This window comes from Gossypium hirsutum, chromosome A08 (genome assembly GCF_007990345.1).
Source record: "Gossypium hirsutum isolate 1008001.06 chromosome A08, Gossypium_hirsutum_v2.1, whole genome shotgun sequence".
Classification (NCBI taxonomy): domain Eukaryota; kingdom Viridiplantae; phylum Streptophyta; class Magnoliopsida; order Malvales; family Malvaceae; genus Gossypium; species Gossypium hirsutum.
In genome coordinates, this window is record NC_053431.1 from 88,146,965 (window position 1) to 88,162,371 (window position 15,407).

The following is a 15,407-nucleotide window of genomic DNA, read 5'->3' on the forward strand; positions in this document are numbered from 1 at the left end:
TTGTACAGAATTCAAAATATGTTCTCGTTGATTTCATTTGAAACTAGACTCATCAAGGAATCTAAGAATATAAATTTTATCTTATAAACATTTTTTTACAAATTATAATGATTTTCTAAAAAACAGAACAGGGGACCCTGAAGTCATTTGACTTTGTCCCCCGCCACTTCAAATATCTCATTATCAGTAATTCTTTTGCTAACACGGTTTCTTTTATAAGAAACTAGACTCATTAAGATTTAATTACATAATTTATTCAGCTTTTAACTAAACTCCCACAATTTATGGTGATTTTCCAAAATCACGTTACTGCTGCTGTCCCAAGCAGATTTATTACAAATTTACTCTTTCACACATTCTTTGCATTCACATTATTTAAACGTGTATATCACCAATCAATTTCATCACATATCTATAATTTCACTTAAGCATAATCTCAATACAATACATCATCCTCAATGATTCGCACACAACCGTTCAAATTAGCAATTATAAGATGGTTCCGCACATAGCCCACCCCTATCGATAATTTACGATGGTTTTACCCTTACTCACATATATGACATAGGCATTTAAATACTTCAGTGTCAACTTTAATTCAACCGAATTCAACCATTGTACCATTTCATAACCACAGTTACTTTCGTCATTCATATCTAAATGGTATTTCACATAATTCATATAACCTTTAACCATGACCGAATACACACATACACATATGACATCTTCACCTATGCTTCTCATTTCACATTCATGATTCAATTCCAATCGATCTAACATGCATAAGTATATATCACATACCTGGCCAACTTAATGTATTGAACGAATTCAATTGTCGATTTAACACAAGGTCTCATAGTCTTAGACTTTTATCAAATCACCGGCATTTAGCCTTCTAGGTTTTAAATCCGAATTCATCACCGGCACGAAGCTTGCTAGACTTTAAGTCTGGACTCATTCACCAGCATTTCACCTGCTAGGCTTGAAGCCCGATATCATTTCACCGGCATTATAGCTTGCTAGGCCCAAAGCCCGATATTATCTCACCGGTATTATAGCCTGCTAGGCCCGAAGCCCGATAATATTATTCACCAGCTTAAAGCTTGCTAGGCCGAGGCCCGAATATCACATTTTGATAAACAATTCACCTGTTCTTTCATACTTTCATAACTTATACTTCAATTACGTATAACTGAAATACATATCTATGAAAAAATATTTTCATCCTTTCAACCACATAGGGTTTAATTTCCACATTGGAACACATATCTTAGTACATCATTTAATAGTATCAAAGTCGACTAGATATGCTAGTCACATACGGCTCATAACTTTAATTTAATATTCATTCAACACAAAGAACATATGTATATATATTTATATATATACAATCAAACATCTTCTTAATTATGATTATTCAACTCTTAAGCATATAACATGAACAAACACAAACACTTATGAACTTACCTTGGATTTAATCGAATAACTACGGATTGACTAATCGACTAGTTTACTTTCCTTTATCCAAAATTGGCTCCTTAGCTCTTGAGCTTGGATTAAACAAATTTAACTTATTGTTAATCAACTAATCAAGCATTGTATTATGAGTATATTTGCCTTTCACACATATTAAACATAGTAATAATCATGCACATTATAATCAAAGTGCAATTAATCCCATACACAAAAATATACGACACTTCATTTCCATCTACTTATATACACGTATCACATAAGACCATTTCATACTTTTTATCACCTAAATAAACAACAAATTTTCCAATTAATTTCTTAAGTCCACATGCGGCATCTATATCCACAATAACACATTAGCCGATTACTATAAATCATCTAATTCAACTTTCAATAATCTCACTTTGCAAAAAATCACTCATTTCATTCATCAAAATGTCATTCGGTAATTATTCAAACAGAATTATCATTTAAACATTTTTCACATCACACATACATATCATGCTAGCACATAACACCAATACCCGAATAACATTTTAAACACTTATTCAATTCATTAACTATTTGATCATTCGGCAATTATATCTCCCATTCAAGCCTTATTTTAAACTACCATGTACAATTCTTGCATTATACTCTAATAGCCGATTACCATCTATCTATCTAACCACAACTATCCTTATTCATCAAGCTCAACTCATCTATCATCACATTTAATACCAAAAACATCAAACACCTTCAAAGACACTCACACAACCCATATATTTCACAATTTCACATTTTAACTACTAAATTTCCACATTTCACAATTTAATCCAAAATTAACATTTTTACCAAAATTCACTTAACAAAACTTATTAATCTAACATCAAAGATTTATTTTCTATCATTAAACATCAAGATACTCAAACATTCAATAATGACATCATCCAAATACTTTAACAATTTTAAAATTAGAGGTACGGGCTAGCTAGATTACAAAGCAACGATCTCAAAAACGTAAAAATCACTAAAAAAGGAGTCAAAATGGACTTACCAATTTAACATGCAATGGCCGAATACTTTGAAGCTTCAATGGCTTCTTTTTCTTTTAACTTTCGGCAATAGATGATGAGAATGAAGCCAAATTTTTATTTTGTTTTATTTATTAAAACACTTATTAGCTATTTTACAATATTAACCTTCAAAAACATTTAAAACTACTCCAACTACCCTTCCACTATCATCCATTAACACAAAAATGGTCTAATATTCTTATAAAGACTTTCACTTTAATAGACCATAGCTATTAGACACCTTAATTAATAGCACACAAGTTTTAAACTTTACGCGATTTAGTCCTTTTTGCTTAATTTACTATCGAAATGATAAAATTTTTCAACGAAACTTTAATACCATCTTATTGCCACTCCATAAATATTTATAAAAATATTTACGACTCAGTTTATAGAAACGAGGTTCCGATACCTCATTTTCTAAACCTACTTGACCTTAAGGTCATACTACTTGAACTTAATAAATCGCTTATAAAACGAAAATCACAATATCAAAAACATTTTTAAAATCAAAATTAACTCGTAAATATTAAATATAATATTTACAAACCTACTCGTCGGATTTAGTGGCCTCGAAACCACTGTTCCGTTTAACCCTAAAAACGGGCTGTTACAACTCTCCCCCCTTAAGGATTTTCATCCTCGAAAATCTCACGAGGAAATAAATTAGATTTACTTTCACAAGTCTCATCAATTTCTCACCTAGCCTCAGATTTCTCAACTTTTCAATCTCATGAGCTAAGATTATGATCTGCTCTTTGCTATACATCATAACAAGCCGAGTTTCTACTTCTGTAAGAGATACTATAGATAAAGGATTTTATTTGTGTCATCACATCATATATATAAGAAACACATTACGGGTCTTCTCAAGTTCTGATAATAATTTCATTCAATCCGATGAATTGCGAACTCAACTTCTCTTTATAGCTAAATCGAAAAATTCTATTCCCACTATAATACTTTCACAAATACTAAATTTTCTAATTGAAAATTTAATGCTTTTGCGCATCAAGCCCACATATATTTTCTGCCAATCTGAAACTGTTTTTAGATGGTCACGAATTACTTTCATTTCCCCTCACTCTTTCCAATCACATCAACCTCAGAATTCTTTTTATCAAAATTCAATTCAATACAACAAAGTTCAGTAATTGCAACCATACCTCTCTCATACAATGCTATCTTAACATTCATCTCATAACCATTATTATTATACGGAAACTTAACAATGTCTTTCTCGGTTGCTTTTAAGTTCTAGAACACAGTGTGACAAAGTAACTCCATACCCAAAGCTCACAATAGTTTCTTTTAGTAACACGATATAATCCTCGTTTCTCCATTTGAACAATGAAAACTGGCACTCTTTTAGTACTCCCCGTACGGACAGATAATTACCACTGTACTAGATGTCACAATTGTTGTAAAATCTCTGGATTTCTCAATACACAAACTCTATCTCGACATAACGAATGATTGTCGGTTCCAATCTGAAATTCTAAATCAGAAATCAATTTACGTTGTACCCTTTTTAACTTGTAATTCACTAACAGACCTCTTAGCCTCACAAATTTGCTGATTAAACATCAATTTAGTTTCTAGCTCAGCCAATAACTACTCATCATTTGATAAGATTAACCACATGGTTATCGGTCGTAAAACACATAAAGATTCTCGCTCAGAACCCCAAAGACTATAATTATTTGCCCAGATTGATAATCAATCGCTAACTCATAATCTTTCAATAGTTCAAACCATCTTTAATTCTTCTGTCGAATAACTCTTTACCTGAGAACTGACGCTTCAATTAACAATTTCTTCAACTGTTTACCACTTTATTGATAAATATCACATCATTCAGACTTCCCAATCGCGATCTATAAGAACATTTCTCAATAAAATCGTTCTGATGGATATAATTCTGTATCATATCTTCTAGAATATGAATCCTGCATTCAGAATATTCATCTATTTATCCGTGAACATTCAAAGTTTATTTCCACCCTGTGGATAGATTCAGATACAAGTAACTCGATTAATCCTTCAAGCAATTAATCTAATCAAACTAGACAACTGAATCGATCTCGACTGTCAAGTAATAACTTTTCAATTATTAATCAACGAAGCTTTGAACCATACTGAAGCCACAACCATCAGATAAATTAAAATCATAGTGCCATAATAAGGCTGACATCTCAACTGTATAGATATATAATGTCCCAGTTATCAATAATGCATTTTGAACACAAGAGAAATTGAAACATAATTACATTCATTCAAAAGATATTTTTCACAGATAACCATATAGAATCATAAGAAAGCAGAGATACTGTAATCTCAAATATATCACTATACTGATCTTTTTAAGAAAGCGCCCATATCAGATGTCTCACTTTAATAGACCATAGCTATTAGACACCTTAATTAATAGCAAACAAGTTTTAAACTTTACGCGATTTAGTCCTTTTTGCTTAATTTACTATCGAAATGATAAAATTTTTCAACGAAACTTTAATACCATCTTATTGCCACTCCGTAAATATTTATAAAAATATTTACAACTTGGTTTATAGAAACGAGGTTCCGATACCTCATTTTCTAAACCCACTTGACCTTAAGGTCATACCACTTGAACTTAATAAATCGCTTATAAAACGAAAATCACAATATCAAAAACATTTTTAAAATCACAATTAACTCATAAATATTAAATATAATATTTACAAACCTACTCGTCGGATTTAGTGGCCCGGAAACCACTGTTTCGATTAACCCTAAAAACGGGCTGTTACAAAAAATCATACCCCCAATACTTCATTGGCAAGTGAGCCTGAGCAAGTAATGTAAGACCAATGCCAACCACATGACGGTGCTTTCGTTCAATAATACCAATCTATTCTTACGTGTGCGAACAAGTGACCCAATGAATGATGCATTGTTGAGTAAGATAAGAAGTGAAAGACTGAAATTCACCACCCCAGTCACTCTAAAATTGCTTGATTTCTCTAAGAGATTGCACATTAACAAACTTTTGAAAATGCATAAAACAATCAATAGCTTGAGATTTCTTTTTAAGAAGATACAACCAAGTAAACTGACTATGCACATCCACAAATGTAACATAATACCAGTTCGACTTAGAATCCACTTGACCCGGTCCCCATAAATTAGAAGCCACAAGATCAAACGAATTATTGTAAATGGTAGTAGAAGCTAAAAATGGAAGCTTATGAGACTTCCCTTGATGACACACAAAACAAAAATGATGCATATTATTATTAGAAACAAAAACATTACAAAATTTTAAGGCAGATCTTAGGACCCGAGATGATGGGTGCTCAATTCGTCGATGCCACAATTCAAATATACTTCAAACAATAGAAGAGTTAGGACTATTTGCCAACTCGATGTTATTTAAGCACAAGTTTGGATCACCAACGAACTCTGAAGCAATAGAGGAAAATACCGGAGAAAATCTATACAGCTCGTCATGTGTGTTGTCGTGAAGCAATATTTCCTTGGTTTAAATATCATTTATAAGAAAATGAAAAAGGATGAAACAAAATGAAAAAGGATGAAACTTGAAAAACATATTATTATCTCGAGCAATCGTTTCGTTAAAGTAGATATAGTACTATGACCTGGATGTGCAATATTAGCATAGATACCATCTCCCATTAGTAAGAGTGCCATACCTGAGTATTCATCGGTACCATATAGCAAAGAAGCATTATTACGGACATGATTCGTTGCCCCAGAATCAGGATACCAAGTTGTAACATCGGTGGATTTGTTGCTATTCAAAAAAGAATGCATAGAAATAGGCTAGATTGAACCAAATTCTGACAAACCTTGAGAACCAATAGGCTATTGGAAACACGAAAATATACACACTTTTTCATGCCCTTTTTAACTCAAATTCATGCAGTTTAGGTAAAATTCTTGTCGAAAAATAAATAATAATTATAAAATAATTAAATTGCACTCAAATTATGAACATGTTGAATTTTAATTAATTTTATATCAAATTTTTATTATTTTTATTATTTTTGACAGATTTGAACAAAGGGGGAAAAACGGCTCGACAAACACTGTTAGAAGCACAAAACTGAGAAGCAATTTTGAAACATCAAGGCGAAATAATTTTTCAGCCTAAGATAGTCCAAAATTATTTGTATTAATTCATAATATAATTAATTTTAATTTTAATCCAATTTAATTTGGGTTAAATAAATTATTATTAATTAATTATGAAAAGTGGCCTAGTTGAGTTGAACCGAGAAAACCGATCCAACCGAGCACTGGGCAGCCCAAAACCGTCTCACATGCTGACCCAATCAGCTTGCTTGTCTGATTATTTAACTTGCAAAGTGGCCCTTGAAGACTCCTTCAAATTGCATTCAAATCCCTCCACTATTTGTGCCTTTCTAGATTTGCCCCTACCTTAAAATAGTAAGTTCAAATTCTTCAAACTTGTCACATGTGTGGCCGGCCATGGTGGGACTCTATGGCTGCTGATTTTTGCTAATTTTAGCAGCCATCTCAACCTATAAATACGCCCTTTTCTGCTCACTTCAAACACATCTCAACCCTTCTCATCTCTTCACTTCTTTCAGATTTTTCTCTCTTCATTCCCTTCTATTTTTCTTCATTTCCTTCCCCTATTCCCTTGTCGATTTCACCTCTTGAAAAATAGTCAATCAACCACCATTTGGAGCAACATTCAAGTGTTCGTGGAGGCCTCAGTTCAACAAGAACAAGTGGAGAAGGAGGAGTGGAGCAAACTAGTCAAGCCACGGAGAAAACACTAGATTTGATTCTTGTCCCCTATCTTTTTAATTTTGTTGTTGTTATGATGAACATGTTTATGAATATTTTTTATGTTCATATGTTTAATTTAATTAATATGACTTAAATTTAATTCATGTTAGGTTGATTGTATTTCATCTACTTAATTTATTAAAATTGTGTTTGTGTTGTTATAGGTCTCGGTAAGATGTTTGATTAAGTAAAAACATGACTAAGTTATTCTTGCATTATAATTGTAAGATAAATAATGAATTAATTATTTAAACGGATTGAAATTGTAATTAATTGACATGATACTTAATCAGTGCATGTTTGATCATCTAAGGTAGCTGAGGGTTAAATTAGCAACAGTATCTAACGATACATTAGCCTTTCATAACTTGCAAGATTATTGTAATTAAACTGTTTCAAGGTAGAAATACATTGTTACGTCACATAATCTTTTATGTGCTTATGAGATTGAATTAATTGTTTGAATTGGATAGAGATATGTACAAGAGATTATTTTAATTTCATAAGTATGTATGTGCATTAACACATTTGCTTATTAAAATTTGTTTAATCGGTTAAATTGACATAGAGATATAGTCAAGAGATAAATGAATTTTTGGTAAGTAAGTATGTTCATAAGTTAGCAAATGACCAAGTTGCCGTGAATTTATTCGTAACAACATAAACATGAGTTTAATAATTCTAAGTTAAGAAATATAATTAATCTAACACAATTATGTCATCTTAATTAAAATCATCTTTTGAAATCAAGAATTGGAGCTTTTATTTTATTTTTATTTATTTTACTTTGTTAAAATCCTAGTTTTTAATCACTTCTTCAAATTAAAATATTTTTCTTCACCAAAGTATTTTTAAAATTGCATTCATAAATAATTCTTTTCACAGTCTCTGTGGGTACGATAACTCGATATTTATTTGTCACTTTATTACTTGTTACGATTATATACATTTACACATTTTCGTTGTTCCAGCTGTCCATGAGAATTAACTGAAAACCCAAGTGGAATTTGAAAATCCATACGAGCCCATGTGAGGAGTTGTTGCTCATGTGGCAGGAGCGCCTACAAAGACATGATTGGCCTGCATCATAGGCTTGGTCTGAACCAATGAGCCATGTGACATAGGCATCAATCGTGGGCCAAGTGAGTAACATATTGAATTATGAGGGTTATATCAGAAACCAAACCCTTTTTCTGTTGGCAGGGTGTCACCAAACGACCGATCAAACTGGTAATAACATTTTTGAAAAATATGTCCTAGCCGGTCACACAGTTGACATTGTGGATAATCACAACCAGCTCAGCCTCGACAACGATAAAAAGCTTGACCATGGTGTGAAAAATTTGACAAATGGAACTCGATCGAGGAACTCTATTCTACCGGAGAAGACCTAGACGGAACAAATGTTGAACCAGATTCGCCTATATCAAAACCTCAACTACAAATTGTTTCTGCTGACTCTCACACTCAAGAAGTATGCTGGTGAGACGATTCAATGGAAGAGACTCGGGAGCATACGAGGCAAATGTCAAGACTGAATCAAATTCCGCCGAAAGACCAACAAAGATGACGCTCACTTGTTCTTCATCAGGAACAGCATGACTAGAAGCACTCAAAAATTCACAAGTGACCTTGATTTTGGCCAAATATTCCTTCACAATCAGGTGGCCTTTCTGTAGAGAATGCAACGAGAGCTTTCTCAACTTTCCCAACTATTACAAATTAAATCACCAATTTAATCATAACATCCAACGGAGTTTAACATTAATTACATCTCTGTACCAATTTTATTTCAACATCTATCTTACATTCTTCGAATTTATTGTTTTTCAAAATGAAAAGTCAAAATAATTTGAATATGTTGATGTTGATTGTTGATGTATCAAAAAATCAATACCTAATTTCTAATTCATTTCAAACATTATTGGGAACTCTGGGACCTATTTGATTATTTAATTACCGTAATCTATAACGCAAACTCTGTTCTTATTCAAGGTATGGGCGGAAGTCAATGCAAACAATATAAGACCACTAGTCAATCAATCAAGAAAGACAAACAGAGTAATTTCATTTTATTTTCTTTTTCTTTTTGAAGGAGTAATTTCATTTTATTATTAGTTTATGGGTTACATTAATTATCATCGTCGAGATAAATCTCAAAATTATATATGTGTATTTTAATATACAATTTTTAATTTAAAAAAATTATACACATAAAATTTTGATTGTAATTCAAATGGATACATAAAATTTTAATTTTGATTCAATCATACACATTTTAAAAAATAAATACATCAATTTATTTTTATATTGGATAAATATATTTATTTTTGTACGCAGTATATAAACATAAAATGTTGCTACATAAAAAATTGTATTAATAATTTGTAAGAATTAGATCAAATAAAAATTTCATGAATAAAATTGTACAAAATCAAAATTTATGTGTGTAATTACACATTAAATCAAAATTCATGAATGTTTTGAGATTTATCCATAAAAAAAGTGTAATTTGTTACTGAAAATGTTACCCTACTTGTATATCTATTTAAGTTTGAATTTTAAAATTATTAAATAAAATAAAATATGACTTAAATTTTAAAACTAACAAAATTGTTCTATTTAAATATGTAATTTTACTATTTTTACTTTAATTTAAATTAATAAATATGTAAAAAATAGAGTTCATATTATAGTAATCTACATTAAAATTAATAAAATTAAAAAATGTAATTTTATATTAATTTATTTTAAATTAACAAAATTAAATGTATAAAAACTAAAGTGCATTATTTAATTAAAACATATTATGTTAAACATACAATTAAGTCATTAAATTCTAGAAATTTTGTTGATATAAGTCACCAACAAAAAGGAAAAGATGGTGGAGAAAAGGGTTGGTTCACCTATGACAGGCGGAGAGATAAAGTAAAGAGAGGGAGGAGAATGAGAAGGATTGCTAGGATTGTTGTGTAGGGTTTTCTGAGGAAAAGAAGCCGATCATTGGTGCCTCATGCACCCAAGTTTATATAGGGGGTCGTCTTTTTTCTTGTAGTGTCACATAGCTGACAGTATAACGTCCTGCATGGTTGTGTAGGTCAGCTAGATGGTAGAGTCATTATAGGCCAGTTTGTCTCCATGGAGTGTATTTTATGTTCCTACTTTAATATTCTTGTCCTCGGGGTCGTATGAGTTGGTTATGTTTTGGCGGTCCCTACGGAGGGTGAATAGCGGGTTGTCTCTATGCTGGTTCGGATAAGATTCATAAAGGGCCATCTACGAACCATCCTACATGAATGGTTAATATAAATGATTCCTTATGGAGGGTTGTACGCGAATTGCTCCCAATGGAGGGTTATTTGCTGGTTGTCCAACAACTTGCCATATGTCTTGCCATATGTCCTGCTGAGTGGAGGTATAACAATTGCCTTCCAGTCGAGAGGTAAGTTATAAAGTGGCTTGTCGAGACCTTTCAGATAGCCAACCATTGTAAAGGGTTAGTAGAGCGAGTCATGTCATAGGTTAGTAGGTGTTTATTTATTGACTTGATTGAATATATGTATTTTTATAGAAGGATTATGGTTAAAGTTTGTTATGATTATTATTGAGACTTCTAAAGAGATCAAAATATATTTCCCCAAAATTTTTTCTCACTCATAATTTCTAGAAAATGATGATATAAACATTTATTAAATCAGTTCAAGTAATCATTTGAAAATATAGTATTCAAGATTGAATACATAGAATGTGATATATTATGTGATGTTGTCTTGAGGGGAGTAAATACATACTGCACTCTTTTTCTCTTAACTGAGGTTTTGTCCAACTAGATTTTTCTAGTAAGGGTTTTAATGAGGTAACATGTTATGCATATTTTAGATAGAAAATATTTAGTACATTGCCATTGGTGTTTTAGACTTCACAAATAGGTTTAGGAGGTTGACAAGTGTATTAAGAGATAGAGAGAGAGAGATGAATTTTTTAAGGTTGATTGTGGAATAAAAAAGTACATTGTATGTGTACTCTCTCTTTTTTTCAATTTTTTTTTCAATTTTTGTCTTAATAAGGTTTTAACGACGTACATTATCTAAAGATGGACACTCAAGTGGAGTGTTATAAATGTTTTATTATTATAAAGTGGATGTCTATTAGAATAAGAAGTTTGATATACTTTACGACTCTACTATCCATTAGGAGTTAAGTTTTATTTTCTTTATACTTCTTATATCTATAAATATAAATTTTAAACAAACATTGTAAATATCATGATCAATAAAATAATTACTTTTAGTCTTATTTCTCTTTTCGTTTATTCCCTTTATTTTTTATTTTATGATATTAATATATTAATTAATAAAAATATATTTATATAAAAATATTTATTATTATATAATAATTTAGAACAAAAGCTAATCCAAATTACATTAGACCACATCGAAGGTCTAAACAAATCCAACGAATCAAGTTGAACGGATATAACCCAATAATTAAATAAGCCCACCGTTCCTACCGGGGGAGGGGAAGTGAACTCAGTGGAGTAATAATAATAAAAAAAAAAAGGTGCGGGTGAGGGGTTATCATTTTAGGTGGTGGGCACCGAGTAGCTGTACAGGGGAAATGGGGACCATGAACGAAGTGGTTGTTGAGACAAAACACCATATATAACCCCTCTTCGTGCCTATCAGCCATTACCACTATCATTTAAACTCTTTGTCAGCGTTTCCGATAAAACTCCAATATCCCAAAACAATGGGTTCAACCGGTGAAACCCAAATGACTCCCACCCAAGTCTCGGATGAGGAAGCCAACTTATTCGCCATGCAACTCACCAGTGCCTCAGTCCTTCCGATGGTCCTCAAGTCGGCCATAGAACTTGACCTGCTGGAGATCATGGCCAAAGCTGGCCCAGGTGCTTTCCTCTCCCCAAAAGAATTGGCTTCCCAGCTCCCCACCAACAACCCCGATGCACCTGTCATGCTAGACCGCATCTTGCGCCTCCTGGCTACCTACTCCATCCTCACTTGCTCCTTGCGCACTCTTCCTGATGGCAAAGTGGAGAGACTCTATGGTCTTGGCCCTGTCTGCAAATTCTTGACCAAGAATGAAGATGGCGTCACTCTTTCCGCCCTCAGTCTCATGAATCAAGACAAGGTCCTTATGGAGAGCTGGTCAGTACCTCCTCTACTTATTTTACTTCTTTCCTTTATCTTCAATTTTTTACGTCCTTACAATCTTTAAGGATCTCTCATTACTTTTAAACCCGGATTGCTTTTGGCATAAAAGATGCCACTGTTAGAAAGAGAGGAGATCTTTTAAAATAATTGCATGAACCAATTAAATTTATTTAAACTCCTGCTGTTTGTGACTTTAAGCATATCGCATTTTACTTTCAAGATACACATACTAAATATATTAATAACGAAAGGAGACATTGAAATTGAACGTGATCAGTTACATGAAGAAGAAACGATCATAGTAATACTTTATATGTGGTGAGTTTCAAGCATGTTGTTGATACTTAAAACAAAGTGTGGCTCCCAGTTTTAGTGGAATATATACAACTATGATCCTTCCTGATAACATGATCCTCAACTTTCAAGATTGAGAAGAAAAGAGAGAAGCCGGGATCCCCTAGGTAGGATGTATGTTATACTGCTACAGCATAAGTTAGGTAAATCTGATTAATAATTGAGGCCACCCGCTTGGCATTTGGAATAGCTTACCGAAAAACCGTATTTTTTTTTCATATTTATAATAAAAAAATAAAATAATGAAGATAAAGCTTTTTTTTTGAAAGAGACATAAAGTTGATTTAATTAATGCATATGATTAATTTAAACATGAATTTTTTTCACATAATATCAATTTTAATTTTGAATGTTTACAATTTTGTTAATTTAGTTTTTTCTTTTTAACTAAATTTAAAGCTCAACTTTTAAAAAAATTCGAATTTAACAATCAATATTTAAAAAAAATTTAAATTATTGTTTTTTAATGAAAATATTTATTAAAATGTTAAATTTTTAAGCATAACAAGCATGGCAATTCACGTGAACTTTATTTAAATTTTAAATTTTTTATTTTTATAATTTTTAAATTATTTGTCATACCAACATAAAAATACATGTGGCCGCCACACAGGTTAACATGTCAATATCACTAAATTGAGATACCCTAATGTGGCAATAAGTTGGCAGTCAGGGACGGTTTTAATTTCAATTCAAACCAGAAATATGATTATCGATTACCCTTCAGTATGTTAGGGACAGGTTATCAAAATTTTCTAGCTAACAATTTCATATTACTCTTTGATCCTTCTTCATTTAGAATTCTTGAAAGTAGTGCTGAAAGTTTAAGCTATTTTGTATGTGAATGGATATTTGAAATGATATAACACAACTGGGCTGATGTGAAGGATCAAAGTTTCAACATTTCAAGCAAAGTGGTGAAGTTCATTACTTAAGCGCAGAGATGTTGTCCAAGTTTAGATTGGATTGAGAAGTGTATTGAGAAGTGTGTATGTTGGACCATTTGCAGGTACTACTTGAAAGATGCCGTGCTGGAAGGTGGAATTCCCTTCAACAAAGCCTATGGTATGACCGCATTCGAGTATCATGGCACGGATCCTAGATTCAACAAGGTTTTCAACAGGGGAATGTCTGATCACTCTACCATTACCATGAAGAAGATTCTTGAGACCTATGATGGCTTTGAGGGACTCAAAACACTGGTCGATGTTGGCGGCGGTACTGGAGCTACGCTTAACATGCTTGTCACCAAGCACCCTTCTATAAAGGGCATCAACTTTGATTTGCCTCATGTCATTGAGGATGCTCCTGCTTATCCTGGTATGACGTTATCCATGTTTCCTTAAGTCATTTTTAAGTACTTTCTAATTTCCTCCATGAATGGACAAAACTGCATTATTCCTTTTTTGAAACGAGAGTGGACTGTTTTTTGGTTGTAGGTGTGGAGCATGTTGGTGGAGACATGTTTGAAAGTGTTCCAAAAGGAGACGCCATCTTCATGAAGGTGAGTTTGAATTAATCAACTGAAAACACTAACAACTTCAGTTTTGGAATTGGCTGGTACATTAACCATGGTGAAAACACGTGTCCAAAATTTTACTAGCCTCATCAACCATGATTTGTGCTGATGCAGTGGATATGCCACGATTGGAGCGATGAGCACTGCTCCAAGTTTTTGAAGAAGTGCTACGAAGCTTTACCGGACAACGGAAAAGTAATTGTCGCAGAATGTATTCTCCCAGATTACCCAGATCCTAGCCTTGACACAAAGTTAGTTGTCCATATTGATTGCATCATGTTGGCTCACAATCCTGGTGGGAAAGAGAGGACTGAGAAAGAATTCGAGGCCTTGGCAAGGAGTGCTGGGTTTCAAGGTTTCCAAGTAAAATGCTGCGCTTTCGGCACATACATCATGGAGTTTCTCAAAAGGGTTTGAACTTTGAATCTATGTGTTTTGGTTACATGCTTCACACTGTTATTTGGGCGATTGTCTCAAAGGTGGCTTGCACACAGAAAACAAATAAGGACGAGATTTTGTGCTGCTTGTGTATGATAAATACTGTTTTATACGTATGCTTATAATTCTATCCTGGCCTCAATGTAAACTAATAAGCAAATGTTGATTAATGTCATAAAACCTCGAGTTTGAGAAAAGAAATCATGAAGAAGCTGATTGTATTGTATAAATGTTCCTGTTTGCTGCCATTTTCTTTTACCAAAACTTGGGAAATGGTTGTCAAATCATCTTACTGGATCGTAAACCGGGTTTAACAAGTATCAATGTAGCTCCGGGCCTGGAAGATCTTCACCCTTAAAAGGCTGCTCAAGTTAGAATGCACTCCTCATCACAACTTAACAAACAAAAAATTTACTAAAGCACCACACAGTAATATAAATTAATTTGGTAAATATAATATATATATTATTAATTAATTTAGAGAGCTGCATACACAAGTCTGGAAAACAAATTTTCACTAAAAATACCAAAAGTAAACTTGCTTAATAAAATTGGAGAAATCTTTAGTCAATT

At 32.5% G+C, this 15,407-nt stretch overlaps 1 protein-coding gene across 1 annotated transcript; it reads left to right on the top strand.

Moving 5' to 3' along the window:
* Window positions 1-11,861: 11,861 nt before the first annotated feature.
* Window positions 11,862-15,064, top strand: LOC107948794 (caffeic acid 3-O-methyltransferase). Its single transcript, XM_016883445.2, has 4 exons — window positions 11,862-12,517; window positions 13,887-14,197; window positions 14,317-14,381; window positions 14,511-15,064. The coding sequence occupies exons 1-4, from the start codon at window positions 12,099-12,101 to the stop codon at window positions 14,811-14,813; spliced, it is 1,098 nt and encodes a 365-aa protein (XP_016738934.1). The 5' UTR covers window positions 11,862-12,098; the 3' UTR covers window positions 14,814-15,064.
* Window positions 15,065-15,407: the final 343 nt, after the last annotated feature.